The 19360-nt window shown below is 37.2% G+C and overlaps 1 protein-coding gene across 3 annotated transcripts in view; it reads right to left on the reverse strand.

Moving 5' to 3' along the window:
* CPEB4 (cytoplasmic polyadenylation element binding protein 4) overlaps positions 1-19360 on the reverse strand; it is a 68568-nt gene that overhangs the window by 8813 nt on the left and 40395 nt on the right. For 2 of the 3 annotated variants that reach the window (XM_020897909.2, XM_020897903.2), the window contains 3 exons: positions 6683-6856; positions 1741-1830; positions 1262-1380 (listed from right to left, as the gene is read on the reverse strand). In XM_020897909.2, the coding sequence (XP_020753568.2) occupies positions 1262-1380; positions 1741-1830; positions 6683-6856 (383 nt within the window). Of the gene's footprint in view, positions 1-1261; positions 1381-1740; positions 1831-6682; positions 6857-8561; positions 8586-19360 lie in introns of all 3 variants that reach the window. The other variant, XM_020897895.2, reaches the window with a different exon arrangement.

The raw sequence follows: 19360 nt of genomic DNA on the forward strand, positions 1-19360 counted from the left end.
CATGGTATTTTATGTTGATTAGTATACAGTGCTAAGAAACTAGGATTGTGTGTCCAAATCTATGTCCAGGAAATGCAAACTACTCCTAATATTAACAAATCTATTGCATTGTAAAGCATTTCAAAATAAAAATATTGATATCTGCAGTAAATGTTTTATGATAAAACACTTCAGTGTGTCCATTACAACTAATCAATACTCTGGTTTCTCTTCAGGTCATATAAATCTTTCACCTTTTTCAACACCAAGAATCAAGTACCTTTATTTAACTGTTTGCATTATATAACCATTACAAATGCCCACACCAAAGGCTAAGGAGTTAACAGCAGGGTATTCCCAACAGGTACACCAACCAAGTCCCAAGGCCCGAAGTTTTCAAAATTAAATACCTATGGGGACCAGTAGGGGGACAAAAAAGTCAAATAGAAAGAGTCTAGCCACACTGAAAGCTGGCAACAAACCCAAGACACTAAGAGGAGCTCCACAAATTACTGCTTGAGTTAAGCCTACTGGAGCCTCATCCTGAACTGGACCCTACCACTACGTATAAGTCAAGGGATAAAAGATTGTGGTTTGCCAGATTTGTCAAAATAGGCCAGGTGCTATTGCTACTATTCCTAAAGACTGTGTGAGCGTGTGCTCAAGTCATGTCCAAATCCGTAACCCCATGGACAATAGCCTGCCAGGCTCCTCTGTCCATGGCATTTTCTAGGCAAGAATACTGGAGAGGGTTGCCATTTCCTCCTCCAGGGGATCTTCCCAAAAGACTAAATTTTATAATAAAAACTCTTTTAGAAAGAAACAATATGTAATGGACATTTATGTATATACATAATTTATTTTATTAATATTTGGCAAGAGTACCATATGTAGCAAGTTATTTGTATAACGTAACTTGCTGCATATGGTATTGGGTAAAATCTTGACCAAAAAGAGTAAGGAGAAAGACAGGTATATTTGTGATTCTGAGTTCTATTATTCAGAGGAAATTCAGCTACTTTATATTTATCAAATACATACTAGGTGACATCTTTTAATAGAAAGATTCACCAATATTTTAGTTAACCAAAAATTCAATGTCAAAATAATGTGCACAAATATACAGAATCTCAAGGTTAGGAAAATGACAACAAAACTTTTTCATTTTGATCCTACCTACAAATGTTTCAATTAACAGATAAATTAAGATGTCTGGGTATTTTTCAGGAAAAATGAACAGAGGCAAAAATGAGAAGCTATTTTCATACTAGATTGCACTTACTGGCTTGTCCTTGATAGTGGGACTTGATACACACAGGTAGAGTTTTCCATCTTCTTCAATACATGCATCAATGAGAGCCTGAACAGAGCTTTCATCTTGAAACAGCAGGAATGCATAGCCTAATAAAAACAATTTTGAAAGACTTTTATTTTTCCCATTTTTTTCATAATTCTTCAAGTGAAAGGAAGCATAAAAGTAAGGAAAAGGTTAGAAAAAATGAAACAAATAAACAAAAACCCCGAAAACTTAATCTCACCCAAAGTCTGACAATATCAACATTAAGTTCAATTTGTTATTATCATGAAACCTCTTTTAGAGTAAAATCAAATTTGAATTAAAAGTATATATTAAGTAGAAATTTTAAAGACACATTTGGGAAAATATTAGTTTAGCAACGAAAAAGTTGTACACTGAAGGAGAACATTTATGAAGAAAATACAAGAATAAACTACACATGTATTTGAATCTTGAGAAATTACCTTTAGGAGGAAAATAGGATTTGCTCTCTGCTTTATGAGGCCAATCCACAATCAAAGGGCCAAAGCGACGAAAACTAGCTGTGATCTCATCTAACGAACAACAAACCAAAAATGCAGATGTAAATATTTTTATGAGCATTTTGGGAAATCATTTAGAAAAAAGTTTCAAATCTACTATTTACAAGAACAGTACACCAAGACCTCCTGCATCTCCTTCATCTGGATTCCCCCACTGTTAACATTTGTGCATTTGTCTTCCCCCTCTTCCTTCTTTTCCTTCTACTGATGCACGAATCTATCGAATGATCTACCATCTTTTTCTGATATGATGTTCTAGTACCACAAAATACAACTACTGGTAACTGCTCAAAGCAAGGTCACTCCCTTATGTACCAACATACAACTCTCCTCCAATAAGGAAATCAACAGTGATACAACATTCTCCCAATTCACAGACTCCATCCAAATTTTTAACTGTCACAGTAATATTTCTTTTTTCCTTTCTGATCCAGAATCCTATCTAGTATCATGCTACATTTTAGATGTCATGTTCTGAGGGTATCTATTTATTTCAGTTTACAATAGTTCCTCATTCTTTCCTGCCTTTTCTATAATTGACAGCTTCAAAATATACAGGTCATTCCTTCTGTAGGATGGCTCTCAACTATGTTTCCTCATGAACTATGTATTCCAACCAGGAAAACTATCATAATGATGCTATGTCATCCTGTCCTTCACAAGGTATGTTAATCTTGATCTGCTAGTCAAGTTGCTAAGTGTCTGTATTTCTCACCAAAAAGAAACCATTCCCTTTGGATACGATCAATATTTTGTGGGGGAATACTGTGTTAACCATCAATATCCTGTGCCCTCATTAGACCAGGCATTTACTGAAAATTCCCACCTATATCAACTACCACAATGATAACTGCCAAATGCTGGCTATCTATTTCTATCAATCCTTCTACATGTACTAGTTAGTATAATTCAATAAGGAAGAGTGTTCCCCTCGCCTCCATTTATTTAGTCATGCATTTATTTATATCAGTATGGACCTATTTTATTCAATGGGCTATAACCTGATTCTGGAGAAGGAAGTGGCACCCCACTCCAGTACTCTTGCCTGGACAATCCCATGGACGGAGGAGCCTCGTAGGCTACAGTCCATGGGGTCACGAAGAGTCAGACACGACTGAGTGACTTCACTTTCACTTTTCACTCTCATGCATTGGAGAAGGAAATGGCAACCCACTCCAATATTCTTGCCTGGAGAATCCCAGGGACAGAGGAGCCTGGTGGGCTGCTGTCTATGGGGTCGCACAGAGTCGGACACGACTGAAGCGACTTAGCAGCAGCAGCAGCAGCAGAACTTGATTCTCTATCAATTATTCAGTTTGTCCTCAAAATTGTCCCTGATTTGGCCAGTGGGTGTTCCTATATCCTTTGACTTACCTGCCCCCCCCCCCAACTGCCAAATCATTCTTCAAGTGCTTCCATACTATCTGACCCAAGAAGATACCCCAGGCTTTCATCTTGTTCTTTTTCTGCCCTAGCCCCAGAATCAGCCTTTTTCCCCTCCAAGATATCCTGGATCCTTTCAGTGACAGACGATACTTAGAAACTCAGATTTGGGTATTCCCTATAGTCATTGTTGATGGGTATTTATTATTTCTAAGTCTTCTCAGAGGACAAAGCTAGGAAATACATGAACATACACAGACATATTTATAATTGTTTCTGTATCTGTGTACATTTATAAAACTGAGTTCATATTGATACTTGTAAGTCCACTTCAACATCTCATGTCATTTTCTAGCCTTTCCCCTTCTCCTGTTTGTAAATTCCCTTCTCACTATGAGAAACCAAGCTCTCACTGGCCTCATTTTTTTGCTCAACGTAACCCATCTTTCAGCGAGCTGCCCTGGCAGTCTCCTCTGCCCTCTACCTCTGCACATAGCCCAGGCTGGCCTGATCTACTGGTCCCACACACACTGCTGCTGTGGCCTCGGCACAGGCCCCTCCACGTGTATGTCTAGGACACACCTCCGCTTGGCACCCTCTTCCTGCTCACCAACAATCCTCCTTGGATATCAACATCTCTGAGTCTTACAAGGAAGGAAAAAGGAAGGGGATATGGGATGGACAAGGAAGACTTAATCATATTTTACTATTAATATAAATGACACCAGTCATGCTGTACTATATATTTGGACAACTAATGAACAGACTTCAGGAAAATAAATTTCCAAGGAACTTCTAAGAAAGAGTAGGTGAGCATGTGCAGAGAAGATCTGGGAGTAGGGCGGGACAGGGGAACAGAGAAGAGAGATGAGAAACATTTTGAAATTCCAGTCTGCTAGGACTGTCCTCACCTCCTCCAGTTTGTGAAGCAGTAGTCTGTATAAACTGCTACAATGCCTGTTTCTACATTCAGCCCCTGTGAGATCACTAAATAAGGGAGTGATGTCAGTGTAACCTAGAGATAATGGTTCACAAATGACTCTTCCTAAGCAAGGTGAGCCAGCCTAGTAGGAGAACCATAATCTTCAGCAGGAAAGAAAAAAGCGTCCAGCAGGCAGGAACTCCCTCAGATCTATTACAGAAAATTAAGGTGAGCACAGCAAGCAAGGCTCTCTAGTCAGAGGTGTCCCTGCAAGCTTTCAGGGCTGCCTCCTAAGAGTTTGCACTCCTCAGGGCCCCAAAGGTCCACTTTCATCTGTGCTGCCTCCAAGCTAGCAAGCCAGAATTTCTGCTCTATTGGTTTTGTGCTTTTCAATATTCCTTGAGGCAGCCTCGAGTAGGTCGTACAGTGAGCTACTTGCTTAACTGTCCAAGTTATTTTTCAAAGTATTAGCTCTCTTTTAGTTAGTGCTTCTGGTACAAAATTCATTAGGTTCTAAGTGATCTGCCTCTAGCCCCACCTGCCCCATAAACTCTGTGATTCTTAGCATATAATTCTACAGAACACAGTATTTTTCAGAAATTCACATTTCAATTTTAATAGAAAGGCCTGTCCACCTAAACTGCTACTGACTTATCAACATATGTGGTATGAGGCTAATACAGGAGGACTAACACAACCCCCATTAATTCTGCTCAGTTTAAATCACTTCCTGTGCCAAAGTGGTCAAATTTACCTGGGCTGCCAAGAATTTTAGGAATGATTCATTTATGATCTCTTGGTAATTTTCCAAAAAGATACAGGCTATCTAGGCCAGAGAAGAAGTCTATCCTAAGCAAGGTCAGATAAAATTCAGTCTTCTTTTCTTGCATAAAGCATATAGTTTCCTCACTGAAGACCATCCAGGGCTCAAGAGTGTTAAGGATTTGACCTATAAAGGGTCATAAAACCTAGAATTCATAATACTAAGGAAACTGAGGATTCCAGCTAGAGAATGAGGAGGCTGCATCTGGGAGCTTAGTGGACAACATCGTGATGAAGTGTTTAGCCCCAGATGAACACTCTGAACAGAAGATATGCTTTCTGAGGAGAGAATGGAGACTGAGTCTGTCTGGCCTGAAATCTCAGCACGCTTCCTCCAGGACATTTTATCAAAGAGGAAAAAAAGGAAAAAAAATCGTTTATTTCAATCTTTGGCTGTTTGGAAGCCATTTTGCGTCAACCTTCCAAAAGACTGATCATTTTAAGGAAAATGTAGTGGCACAGTAAATTAAATCTCAATCTAAATGGGACATTATTAAACCTCATTATTAGACCTTACAGGTTTTTAGAGAAAACCTTTCTATCCTCCATAACGTTTCTATTTCCATTCAGGAAACCAAGACAAAATAGATAAGGGAAAAAAGCAAGCAAGGATATATGGTTGCTATATGGTCTGCTACTTTGATTTCTGTCAGGGTCACTTAGACCCACAGTTAAATGAAATACTTCTGGATAACTAGTTCTCTGTATTTTTTGCACGACTGGCTTCTTATTCAGCCATCAGCTCAAGTATCACATCTGCAAAGAGGATTTACTTAACCAACAAATCTCACAAGTCTCTTCTGAAATTTTGCATATCATATCATCCTGCTTTCTTTTCAGGACTTATTTTCTAACATTTTCACACTTATCTCCCTTCGCCCACTAGAATACCAACTCTGTGTGAGCAGGGGCTTTCTTTCACAATCTTATTTACTAAATAATCCTAAGAACAGTGCACAGCATTCAGAAAACATAAATATTTGATGAACGAAAAAATATTCAGAAAATGATATAACCCTTAAGATTCCCTACAACTCTAGTTACATTTTTCAAAAATTCAGAATTAATCTAAGATTTTAAACTTATAAACAATTAACTGTACACTATATAGCCCATGGAATTCTCCAGGCCAAAATACTGGAGTAGGTAGCCTTTAGCTTCTCCCAGGGCACTTTCCAACCCAGGGATCGAACCCAGGTCTCCTGCATTGCAGGTGGATTCTTTACCAGCTGAGCCACAATGGAAGCCCAAGAATACTGGAGTGGGTAGCCTATCTTTTCTCCAGCGGATCTTCCCAACCCAAAAATCGAACCAGGATCTCCTGCATTGCAGGTGGATTCTTTACCAACTGAGCTATGAGGGAAGCAGCAGTCATAAAAGGTAGGAAATAGGAAAATGCATAACTGAATTTAGCCAAGGCAGGACACACAGACAACAGTGCAGTTAGCAGCTATTTTCCCACAATAGAAACCTAGAGTTTTCCAAATGATGTTTACGCTTTTTGATTTAGTCCAACCACTTGCTTCAGCTGGTTTCCAAAGTCCTACTCCCTTTCCTTTTGAGAACTAATTTTATACGCTGTACTAGGCAGACAGGACAAGGGAACAATGCAATCACAACTGAACACCTGGAGCCAGATAATATTATTATTATACTAACAGCAACCATTACCTATGTGTTATCTACTATGTGCCACAGTTTGGGCACTGCGCTGTGAATGGCTCTTTCTAAACATACCTTCATCGATGTCAGGAGGCAATCCACCCACAAACACCTTGCGAGAGTATCGCTCCACCCTTTCTCCATTCTGGTGAGTGAAGCAGTGGGGCGAACCCAGACCGCTGTGAAGAGGCTGATCCCCACGGCCATCATCCAGGAATCCATCTTCCATTGGAAACAGTGAGGACTGACCTGGAAGAGAAAGCAGGAAGGAAAAAAAAGCTAACAGAAAACGCTCCGTGCCATTGATTATCTTACACAAGAAATAAGGAAAACAGCAGATCCAGTAATACCGCTGCTTTTATCTTTCTCACTGAATAATAAATCACTTAGATATGCTCTTGAATTTCCATCACCTTAAGGTCCCAACTGAGTCAGAGAGAAAGTACATGGTTAAACAGACGGCTGCTCAACCATCCCACTGGGATCCAGAAACTTGAGAGAGGTGAACTGGAAATATAGTAGGAGAGAGCAGTCTTTTGAAAGTAGTTGGCAGAGACTGCACTGCCTTGGCAGGGCCCCATGGCCACTGGCAATCTAGATATATATACTAAGTATTAAATTTGACCATCCGACGCTAGATCACTTAAATTTCTTTAAAACATCATACAATATAGCCTGCCCAATTTCCTTTAAGACCGCCCCTAAAATGAAGAAGTTGATTTTTAAAGTAAGCACTCATCTTGGTTTACCTTAACTAATGGAAGGTCATGAAAACCCATTTATGCTGTTTCCTAACTTCATTAGCTACTCTGACAGAATTTAAGATTTTTAGGTATGCTGAAGATAAATTTTCTTTTAGTTGAGTAATCATCAGCTGGTACAGGTGGTATCTAATTCTAAAAACTAGTCATTAAATTTGCTGTTAGAAAATCCTATCATATAGAATATAAAAGCAGAAAAGATCAGAGATGCCAGTTGTAGTTAATATTCTTGCCATACTTACCTGCCAGCAAAATACAAACTTATAAATCATAAGCAAAATAAAGAGCTACAAAGAACTGCAGAATCTCTCAAAAACTGTTTTGTCACTTTTCAGGCTGCCAATTTACTTTTAGGTTCTGCATAAGGAATTTGTTAATGGATCCTGCAGAAATATATCTTAAGTGCTCTTCCTTCACTGAAACATTCCAATGTCTTTCTGTCACACTTGCCTTCCTTAACAGTATATTTAGTACGAATTTACCCTATAAAATCAACAGTTCAAAAGTTACATAATAAAGATAAAAAATGACTCTAAAATTGGAGGTTATTTCTGAATTTTCAAAAGTCACTTTTATTTTAAAGCTACCTTATTTAACTGACTTTCTTATAAAAAGGCAAAACTAATACAGGAGGGAAAAGTAAAGTTTATTCACATACCTCTAGGAAATGATTCTTCAAAAAATTATTCAAAATGTCTAGAGCTTTTTCCCCCAATGTCTGAAATCTATAGCATTAGGTGTCTACTTAATCTAATTTTAAACAAAATGCAGAACTATGCTTAGTAATAAATAGATAAATAAATAAATAATTTTGAAAGTAGATATAAGGTATTCAAGCATAACTTATACCTCCAATATAATCAGGTATTTTGAGACTAGTCATACCATATTTTCCTTTTTAAATATTCTTAATTTTATTCTAAGATACTCCTTTCAGAAAGGAAAAAGAGAAACAAACCTTTAGATATAAATAAAATGAGTTTGAAATTATTTCAATTCAAATCCAAATCCTACCATTCCAACTCCCTTAGTTAGAATGTCTGTGATGTTAACTATAACACATAAAGTATATATCGATCACAGCTATATTTCACTCCCCCTCCCCGCTTCCCAATAAGGGTTAGAAATTGAGCAAACTTGGGTCCTCTCCAAATACAACTGATACATTCAAAAGTTAGAAATAATAATGTTACCTCTCCTTCGCCCATATGTCCTTGCTGCATGTCAAATGAGAAAACAAAAAAACAAAAAAAAAAACCTTTCAAACATTGTCAAAAGAATCAACTGTGATTTCATCTATCAGCTTAAGAAACTGAAAAAAAAAAAAAACAAAAAAACAAAAAACTGGCTATATTCCTTGTTTCCTGGTAAATAGCTCAAAAAAATATTGAATTCTGATGCCGAGAGGTCAATGAATTTTAAGTTCTTCAAGGACACTGTAAAAATCTATCAAGTCTTACTTGTATTAAGGGGAAGCTTTCTGCTGTAACTGTCACCTGAGGTCCAAACTAGTATGAAACTAAGAGAGTAACAGGGTCTAAATCAAATTCCACCAAGTTGATCTTAATTTCCCTCAGAATTCCCTGCTAACTAGCCATTTAATTCACGACTTTTTTTTACCATGACAGGATAAAGAGCAATTCTGTACTATTTCTCAATTATTTCCTAATCAAGAAACTCATAACGAATGATATCTTTAGGCAATTTATAAACTTTCTTTTAGCCAGTTTCTTGTCCCTAACTAAATCTTCCACCATGACCCAGAAGTTGAAAAGTATTAAAAAGTTTGGCATTTTATCATGAAGTAGAGTCCAACTAACAAGAGAAGAAAAAGAATACAAGATAATACAGACATATAATTATAAGTATATATCTGAATACTTGGGAAATTGCAGGATAAATTTCAAATCAGGAAACTTTTGATAAAATGTTTTCCTCAAATGAACTGGAACTTGGTTGTGTAGTTACTCTAATTCTATTCAACATACACTTCCTGAATGCCTGACCTTGCTAATCACTATAACACACTGCTGTGACTGCAGGGAACTTATAGGCTATTCAGCCACATAAGCAAATAATGATAATGTGACTATTACAGCAATAAGCCTGTTAAGTGTCAGGTGCAATGGGAAAAGAGGAGGAGGAGAAACTCATTTTGATTAAACAGTCAGAGAGGAGAGGGTATGGCTCTGAGATAGATCTTAAAGGTAAAATAGAGAAAGGGCACTGCTGACCTGGCAATGGCACAAATAGGGGTGCTATAATACTCAGGGAAAGATGCCCAGAACAGAAGAATATGGAAGAAGTGAGGTCTCGGCTAGAGAGTAAATTTAAACAGAAAGCCGGGATAGGTTTTCCAGTTAGAAACTGTAACCTTTTAGGAGATCACTATATAAACTGGTCAAGGTTTTTACTCTTAGCTCTCTAGATAAATGCTAAGTACAACTCAGTTATAACTGAGTTATAACTTAGAAGTGCCATGTGCCTATTTTCCAAAATGAAATCGTGTCTCATACCAAAGTAATTTCTAACATTATTAGACAATATTGAATTTCACCAAAGTACTTGGGCAAATGGATTAAAACCAATAAAACCTCCCTCTGCAGTTAGGTTTTTCACTTTAGTAATTCTTAAAATTGGGGTGAGGGTGGAGGTATTTTCTTCCTTAGTGAACCTGACACAGGTTAGGAAGAGAAAGATATCACAGAAGTAGATATTTGTTTAAGAATATTCTATTCTTAAGACTGCTTCAAAGACAATGGAGTTTGGGGAAACAAATGATTTGAAAATCTTGGTTCTGTTAATCTTAAAAAGTTGATTGATGCTGCTTGGATTTCCAAGAAAACAGTTATTTGAAAAAGAGTAGGCATTTAGAAGCTACAAAAGTAACATTAAAAACTCTCATGTGCATGATGCTTGCTAAGTTGCTTCAGTTGAATCCAACATTTTGCCATCCCATGGACTGTAGCCCGCCAGACTCCTCTGTCCATGGGATTTTCCAGGCAGGAATACTAGAGTGGGTTGCCATTTCCTTCTCCAGGGGATCTTCCCGACCCAGGGATCAATCCCACGTCTCTTATGTCTCCTGCATTGACAGGTGGGTCCCTTACCACTAGCCCCACCTGGGAAATCCAAATAGTTTTCACTATTTTAAAACTAAGTTTCACTATTTCAAAAGTAAGATTCAAGAACAGTAAAGCCTATGCATCAAAAGCAAAAACTGAAGACACTCAAAGTCTTCAAATGTGTACTTTCAAACTTTCACTCTAAACCACAAAATTAAGCTGGTTAATACAAAAGAATTCACTTAAATTCAGAGATTAAATGCCAAAAACAACATTTTCCCACATTTAGGTTATAGGCGTATAATGCTTAAAGCAACAAAAACTGCCCAATAGGCAAATCAATATAAACTAATACCAAAAAATAAAAACAATGACATTCTGGAGCACAGAAAATAAGAATGCTTAAATTTTTTTTCCACTTATTATAATGATATACATTATTTTAATGTAGATTTGGATGTATGATATATATGTGTGTACTTTCATATATATATATATGTATATATATATGTGTGTGTGTGTGTGTGTGTGTGTATATATATATGTATGTATGTATAGGATATCATAAGCATACACTTCAATGAACTTTCCATAACACGAACACATCTATGTAACCAGAACTCAGGTATGAAATGAACAGTAAGTGATGTCACTTCATCTATGTATGAAAGAGATACTAAAGCATTGTTCTCTCACTAGTTTCAAATTACACTTGGTGCAAACTGTATTATGATGAAATGCTTATAACACAGATCTTCATCAGTTTCCTGAGGAAAATGTCAGACAGATTTCCAATCTCAAGATTATCAAGCGTTGCACGTTATTTCATATTTTACAAACACCAGAGGTAGTGGCAGTTTAAAAAATCACTTAAATAATGTTTAAAGAAATATGTACTTTGGAAAACTTCTAGCTAAGTCAGCAGAAATAAACTCTGCTTAGAATTTTCCTATAATTACGATAGAATATACACTGTTAAGACTTCCCCGGTAGCTGAGCTAGTAAAAAATTCACCAGCAATGCAGGAGACCCTGGTTTGATTCCTGCGTTCAGAAGATCCCCTGGAGAAGGGAAAGGCTACCCACTCCAGTATTCTGGTCTGGAGAATCCCATGGACAGAGGAGCCTGGCGGGCTACAGTCCGCGGGGTCCCAAAGAGCCGCACACGGCTGAGTGACTAGGCACACCACAGCATGTACACTGTTAGTTTTTAAAGGATGTATGTTAGTATTGAACACAAATCCTCTGGCTCCCATCAGAGCTAACATGAAGACTATTTATAAGCTTATCACTTATATTACTTGGTTTTGATCTATATAATTTGGTGTTCAGTACTAAAATGATTCAAGAATGTTCTAAATGGGCTGGAAACATAATGGCTATAAATTTTTATAACTTTTGGGTGAATGTTGCTATTAGATGTATTGATAAATACATTATTTCCAAAATATCTTTACAAGATTGCTTACAAATGCCCTATATTCATCAGTAAATTTCCTCTAGTAAAATATTTCAGTAGTCTGGCATTCTAGACTTGCAAAAATGTACAGAAAGACTCTTACCAAGTCTTTTTCAACACATATTTTATTTATATATATATATATATATATATATAAAAAATGAAAATATTTCTCTCTTAAAAAATATCTTTTTCTTATTTGGTTGTAACGTGTTAGGAAAGGACCAAATTAAACATAATAGTGGTATACTCACAAAATATATCACAAAAAATACAGTCATTTAAAAAATATGGTACATATTCATGTGCTGATATTAAACATCTCTAAAATGTAGCTTGCATGAGGTACCTAAGTGTATATTGTATGATTCTTATTGTATGAACTTAACAATAAAGGAAATATAAATAGATACATGGGAATAAATATTTTTTCTAGAAACAACCACAAGAACCTTTGAGGACAGGAACTGGAATGATGAAAGAAAGACTGATTCCGCTTCTTGTTTTATCCTTTTCTGTTGTATTCAAATTTACACTTTTATGTGCACTATATTACCATATTTGTTAATGGATCCTTTTGAGTTTTCTTCTTGGTACTTATATTAAAAACAAGACTTAAACAGACATTTCTCCAAATAACAAACATATGAAGATGGCTAACAAACATATGAAGAGATGGTCAACATCACTACTTCAATGCAAATCAAAACTATAATCAGGTATCTCCTTCACCCCAGACAGGATGGCCATAATAAAAAAATCTACAAACAAGTGCTGGAGAGGGTGTGAAGAAAACGGAATCCTCCTACACTGCTGGTGGAAATGTAAATTGATACAGACACTATGGAAAACAGTATGGAAATTCCTTAAAAAACTAGGAATAAAACCACCATATGACCCAGCAATACCACTTCTAGGTATATGCCCTGAAGAAACCAAAACTGAAAAAGACACATGTACCCCAATGTTCACTGCAGCACTATTTACAATAGCCAAGACATAGAAGCAACCTAGATGTCCATCAACAGATGAATGGATAAAGAAATTGTGGTACATATATACAATATAATACTGCTCAGTCATAAAAACGAATACATTTGAATCAGTTCTAATGAAGTGGATGAACCTAGAGTCTATCATACAGAGTGAAGTAGTCAGAAAGAGAAAAACAAATATTGTATGTTAACACACATACATGGAATCTAGAAGGATGGTACTAACAAGTCTGTTCGCAGAGCAGCAATGGACACACAGACACAGTGAACAGACTGATGGACAAGGGTGGGGGAGAAGAGGGAGAGGGTGAAATAAACAGAGTAGCATGGATGCATATACACTAACATATGTAAACATACAGCCAATGAGAATCTGCTGCATGACTCAGGGACTCAAACGGGAGCTCTGTAATTACCTAGAGGGATGGGAATGGGTGGAAGCTGGGAGGGAGATTCAAGAGGGAGGGCACATATGTACATCTATGGTTAATTCATGTTGATACATTACAACCAATATTGTAAACCAATCATCAATCAAGTAAAAATAAATAATTTTAAAAAACAAATGATATATGAAAAGCATCCTTTCCTACATGAGGGCATCTGATTCTGTAAATAGGACTTTAATGAAAAGGAAAGAATTTGAGCCAGTTGAACTGAGGTGAATGAACCTAGAGCCTGTTACACAGAGCGAAGTCAGTCAGAAAGAGAAAAACAAATACCGTATATTAATGCACATTTATGGAATCTACAAATATGTCACTGATGAATCTATGTGCAGGGCAGGATAGAGACGCAGATGGAGAGAACAGACTCGCAGACACAGCAGGGGCAGGAGAGGGCAGGACGAATTGAGAGAGCAGCCCTGAACACGCACACATCAGCATGTGTGACACGGAGAGCTGGTTGGAGGTTACCGCACAGCCCGGGGGCTCAGCTCAGCGCGCTGACGACCCAGAGGGGCGCGACGGAATGGCGGGGTGGGGGGGGGGGGGGAGGCTCAAGACGGAGGGGACATGTGTATACTTACGATGACTGACGTTGTTGCACGGCAGAAACCAACACAACATTGTAAAGCAATTTTCCTCCAATTAACAATAAATTTTAAAAAAAGAACAGGACTTTAGGCTATAAAGGATAAAATATGGCTAGCTTTTAGTGGGCAATGAAAGACCTATACTACTTATGCTACCTCAGGCTGGTCTACCTTCATTTAGGCTCCCTGTTGAGAAGGTAGATAGCAATGCTACTTGGAAAAACAAGGGGAGATGGGTCAGAGTAGAAGATGTTATCAAATAACTTGTTTTTCCAGTAGGACCAAAAAAAAAAGTATGTGGGAAAATCAGTCAAATTAGTAAACCAGTTAAAAAGATATAAATCAAAGACTGGACGCTGAAAGGAGTTAATTTGTAAACAAAAGAATAAAGGTGGCAAAACCAAAAGCAGACAATCATCACAAAGGCCAAAGTATATAATTCAACCAAGATGCAAAGAATCATTTTAAATGATTTTATAAATCATCCCCTAATTTCTTAATGGGTTCACTGTCACAAAATTATTTTAGATATATGCTTTATGGGTTTCCCTGGTAGCTCAGCTGGTAAAGAACCCGCCTGCAATGCAAGAGACCCCAGTTCGATTCCTGGGTCAGGAAGATGCCCTGGAGAAGGGATAGGCTACCCACTCCAGTATTCTTGGGCTTCACTAGTGGCTCAGCTGGTAAAGAATCCACCTGCAATGCAGGAGACCAGTGTTCGATCCCTGGGTTGGAAAGATCCCCTGGAGAAGGGAACAGCTACCTACTCCAGTATTCTGGCCTGGAGAATTCCATGGACTGTACAGTCCATGGGGTCGCAAAGAATCAGACACGACTGAGCAACTTTCACTTTCATATGATTTATAGAATTTCCTATGTCACATTGGCTTGTGTTTATACTAGCTTGCTATACTAATTCAAAGAATGCTGACAAGATATAAAAAATATATGAGAGGATTATTTAAATTGCTTACAGAAGAGCAGAGACTGAATGTAATTCAGTTTCTGTATTTCCCAAACCCTCAGTTTATTATTCATAAAAATGGAAAAATGAATAACAAAAGATATCACATATATATATGATGGTCTGACAGACACTCAGTAAATAATAATTTTCTTCCTTCCTCAAAAGTAAACTCATATGTACATATTCTTAGGTTGATCTTCAACAGTTACTTTCAGCTCTTCATGACTATTCCAAGGCTAACAACTGTAGAGCACTTTAGAGTTTACAATAGGTTTTCGTGTTGTCTTTTTCATGAAAGGATCTTTCAACACGCTCCTTCCTGGAGCAGCTGTGAACCATATTACACACATTTTCAGCAAGTGACTACAATCTACACTTCTCCTGGGCAAATTATGCCCTCCCTTTCCACAGATATCTGTCCCCTACCCTCCCTAAGCAAACAATCTTCTCCCTTTAAAAGAACTATAATTAAGAGATATTTTTCTATGCTAACTTTTAAAAGATTTCTTACTAATCTCTTCTGGGACAAGCAAGTACTTTAGCTGATGCTTCTAAGTGAGAGACATTCACAGAGGAAAAGAAATACATACACACATCTGTTCAAAACTAGTATTTGTTGCTGCTCTCTAACTTTCCCTGCCAGAAGCTTCGTTTTTGAGGCAGCTAACCCTGAACTACTAAAGCTGTACAGCGGGAGGCTGCAGAAAGAAGCGCCACACACAGGTACTTTCACACAGAGGTGGTGGTAGTGGTTAGGTGTTGGCTTTCTTGCATAAAATAAAGTTTCAAGTTGGATAAAAGGAAAATCAATCATTCAATCTGATATCTAGCTTGGAGCTAAACCAAGACACACCAGAGACATATGAGATGAATCTGACCTATGCTTAGCACTGCTTTCTGACTTAGCTGAGAAACTGTTTCAGGGTTGCTTTTCATAACTATAAAATGAATACTCTTAACTATATTCCTACTATGTAAGATAAACTAGGAAATGTTATCCGTTAAGGGATGAATAGTGGTCCCTCCTCAAAATCCATATGCTAAAGTCCTGACCCTCAGAACCTCAGAATGTGACTATTTGAAACAGGGGCTTTAAAGAGGTGGTTAAAATAAAAGAGGTCACCAGGCTGGCCCTGATCCAATATGACTGGTGTCCTTATAAGAGATTAGGACGTAGACTTTCACAGAGGGGAAAACCGTGTAAAGCCAGGGAAAAGACAGCTATCTACAAGTCAAGGAGGGAAGCCTCAGAAGAAATCAACCTTGCTGACACTTTGATGTCAGGCTTCGAGCTTCCAAGATTAGAAATAAATTTCAGTTCAAGCCATCCAGTCAGTGGTACCTGTTATGGCAGTCCTAGAGAACTAATTACAGTATCCAAAATGTAGCCAGAAAGTTGTTTTGTTTTTTTAGTACATTTAAAATCCAAGAATCTCCCCCTAAGGATGCCCCTCAAAAAAAATCTCTACAACTAGTAACACAACAATAATTCCCTAGGATACACAATTAATATTTGTTGAATTATACTGGCAATGTCTCTTAAAAGTCATGAGTGGTAATATGAAGGTAATTGCATAGTCTGAAAACTGATGATTGAGTACAGCCATGGGGAAAAAAGAAAGTAATCTGATCTGCTGGGTAAGCAAGCCCTTTTTTATCTTTGTACATGTAAATACTGATATTATTTCAATATAACTGCTGAAGCTAGTAGACTAAGTATTCTGAATCTTTTTATTTATTTAGAATTTAAACCCCACTTCTTCCCCCAAACCTTTGATTGCTTGAAAATTTCAAGACAAGTTATACAATAAAAGTCACGTTGAAATTCAAAAGTACATATAAGTTAGGAAACAGTTCTTTCATATGTTTATTCAAATAAAACAAGAAATGGTTCTCAATTTAACAGAGGTTTGGAAGAAAAAGCTGAAAGTTATTAACTGAAGCAAAGTAAAGTAGCTATATAATCACCTTTCTAAAGGTTTTTAAAAGCCTGAACAGACTACTTGTGATGGACAGAAAAGAACAGCTCCTGCTGGTTTCTTTAAGTCTCAAAGTTGAATAATGAATACAAAGCAACACAACATATTAGGCTTATTTTCAGCTTTCAGAAAAGGCTGAATGGATGTAAGATGTAAAGAGACTGCATTTAAAAGTAAATAAATTAAATTTCAGGTTATCTATCTTAATAAGAGACAAAGAAAGCATGTTCAATATTAGATAATTTTTTCAACTCATCATAATCTCCTGGTTTGTGTTTTTTTGTCCCCTTGCAAATCATTAGCACTAATATTCCCAAAATGACATTCTAATTAATTTAGTTTGACTACATACCAGGTGCTATGCTAAATGATTTTACATGTACTTAATCTCCCCCACAATCCTACAAGATGGGTATCATTTGTGATTTTTGAGTTTATCTTCATTAAACACAAGTAATACACTAAACTAGCTCTGCAATACAGGAGCCCCCAAAACTTGAGCTATAGTGAGAACAAAGTGCTACTAAGAATTATCATATGAATGAGACCAATTTATCTATATAAGCAATCCACCATGGAAGATGTTTCAAAAATTTGACTGAAGAGAATGGGCAATTTGTTATTGCTGCTTAGTTGCCCAGTCATGTCCAACTCTTCTGCGACCCTGCCAGGTTGCCCTGACCATGGGACTTCCCAGGCAAGAGTACTAGAGTGGGTTGCCACTTCCTTCTCCAGGGGATCTTCCCGATCCAGGCATCAAACTGGAGTCTCCTGCATGCCCAAATCAAGGTGACTAAAGAACTGTCTTAACATCCCTCCACCTCCACCTTGCGTTAATTTCAAGATTTTTAAGCAACCTTCTATACTCTGGACTCTGCTGTCAGAGAGGGAATGGGTCTATCAGTAGACTCCAGTATCTAGAGATACTGGAAGTATTTCCCCATTATGAATGTATAAACTGGCATCCAGTATAAGTCAGCTTGTTATTAAGAACTAACACTTGATCATACTGACAAAATCAAGTTCTGGGACCCTACAAAGCTGAATACTGGATCTGAGACCATGGCAGCCATAACCCCATACTCTGGGTCTTGCCTGAGGAGGTAGCAAGTTTCCCCTCTTTGACATCTCTTTGTTCTTTATCTTCCTATCTTTCAGTTTGAGATAGTGTTAACCTCAATCAGTTTACTTCTAGAATAAAATTTCCATGTATACAACAGTAAAAAACCATCTAGTCTACTTCTAGAGGGTGTGGGCAGTAAAATTTTAAAACACAAATTTTTTTTTTTGGGGGGGGGAGTTACCTTTATTTTTCCTTTGCCAAGTGAGGGTCATTAAAAAATTACCTAATCTTAAAAGAAAGGATATTAAGGGGGGTGGGGAGGTATAAGAGGAAAAAAATCTTATAGTAGACGTTAAAAAACTAAGTGAATTTGGCTTTAAGGAAAACCCAGCAGAGAATGTTTTTCTCTCAACTCAACAGAGATACTCCAGGGACAACTGACCTAATTAATAATTTAGCAGTAATGAAACAATTGAGAGAATGAAGAGTTGATCCCTTTGCCTAAGACAGAACAACACTATCTCAGATCTTGGTTGCTTGCAATTTCCAGCACCTGACTCTGGAACTCATTCCACAGGAAAAGATGAACCACACTACAGTGGCAACCCTTATACTCCTCCTCCTTACCCTGATGCCACTGTCACCAGTTTGGGGTTTCAGTCTATACACACTTATGCTGAAATACTGTATTTTGGCATTATTTCTGGCACTGTAGCATGTAAAGACCAAAGACTGATGGACAAGGGAGGTTTTTACAAGCCACATGGTCTCCAGAGGATCTAATACATGCAGCAACTCTCATAAATCAAATCTCCTTCTAACTTTTCTTGGCTCAATAATTCTATATTCTACAGAACACTGATTTTTAAACACTACAGAAAAAGAAATCCAGTTTAAAAAGTAAGTTTCAACTCCTAATTCATACTAGACCATGGACAAGGAGGATTTTTTTTTGGTTTTGCTTTGTTTGGGGAATGTGGAGAATATGGTTATTTGGTCAAGAATATTTCACAGAAGTGGTGGGACTTAAAATGAGTTTTAGCAACTCATTTAGCAACTCATTCATAGTAGATGGCACTATGAATACACAAATTTGAAATCCATATACCAATAGTAAAAGAGTGAAAAAGAAGTAAACAAGACTTCTGTATTCCACCCAATTATTTTAAACTATAGTCTTATAAAAAACTTTTTAAAAATTCTTTAATTCCTTCTGTGAGTAGATGGCCCCTCCTTCCTTAATAAATATAGTTTGCTTCAGAACACACATATAAAAAGAGAACGGCTCAGTGGTAATATTTAGAATAGGCAAAGAGAATTTACTAAAGGCACTGTGAAGGCTGATAAAACTTCATTTTTCTCGTTGTCATCAGTTAACAGTGAATGACCGTGTCCTTTGCAAGGTCAAGCTCTGTGGTCTTAGGCTGTT

Source organism: Odocoileus virginianus, chromosome 14, assembly GCF_023699985.2.
Source record: "Odocoileus virginianus isolate 20LAN1187 ecotype Illinois chromosome 14, Ovbor_1.2, whole genome shotgun sequence".
NCBI lineage: Eukaryota > Metazoa > Chordata > Mammalia > Artiodactyla > Cervidae > Odocoileus > Odocoileus virginianus.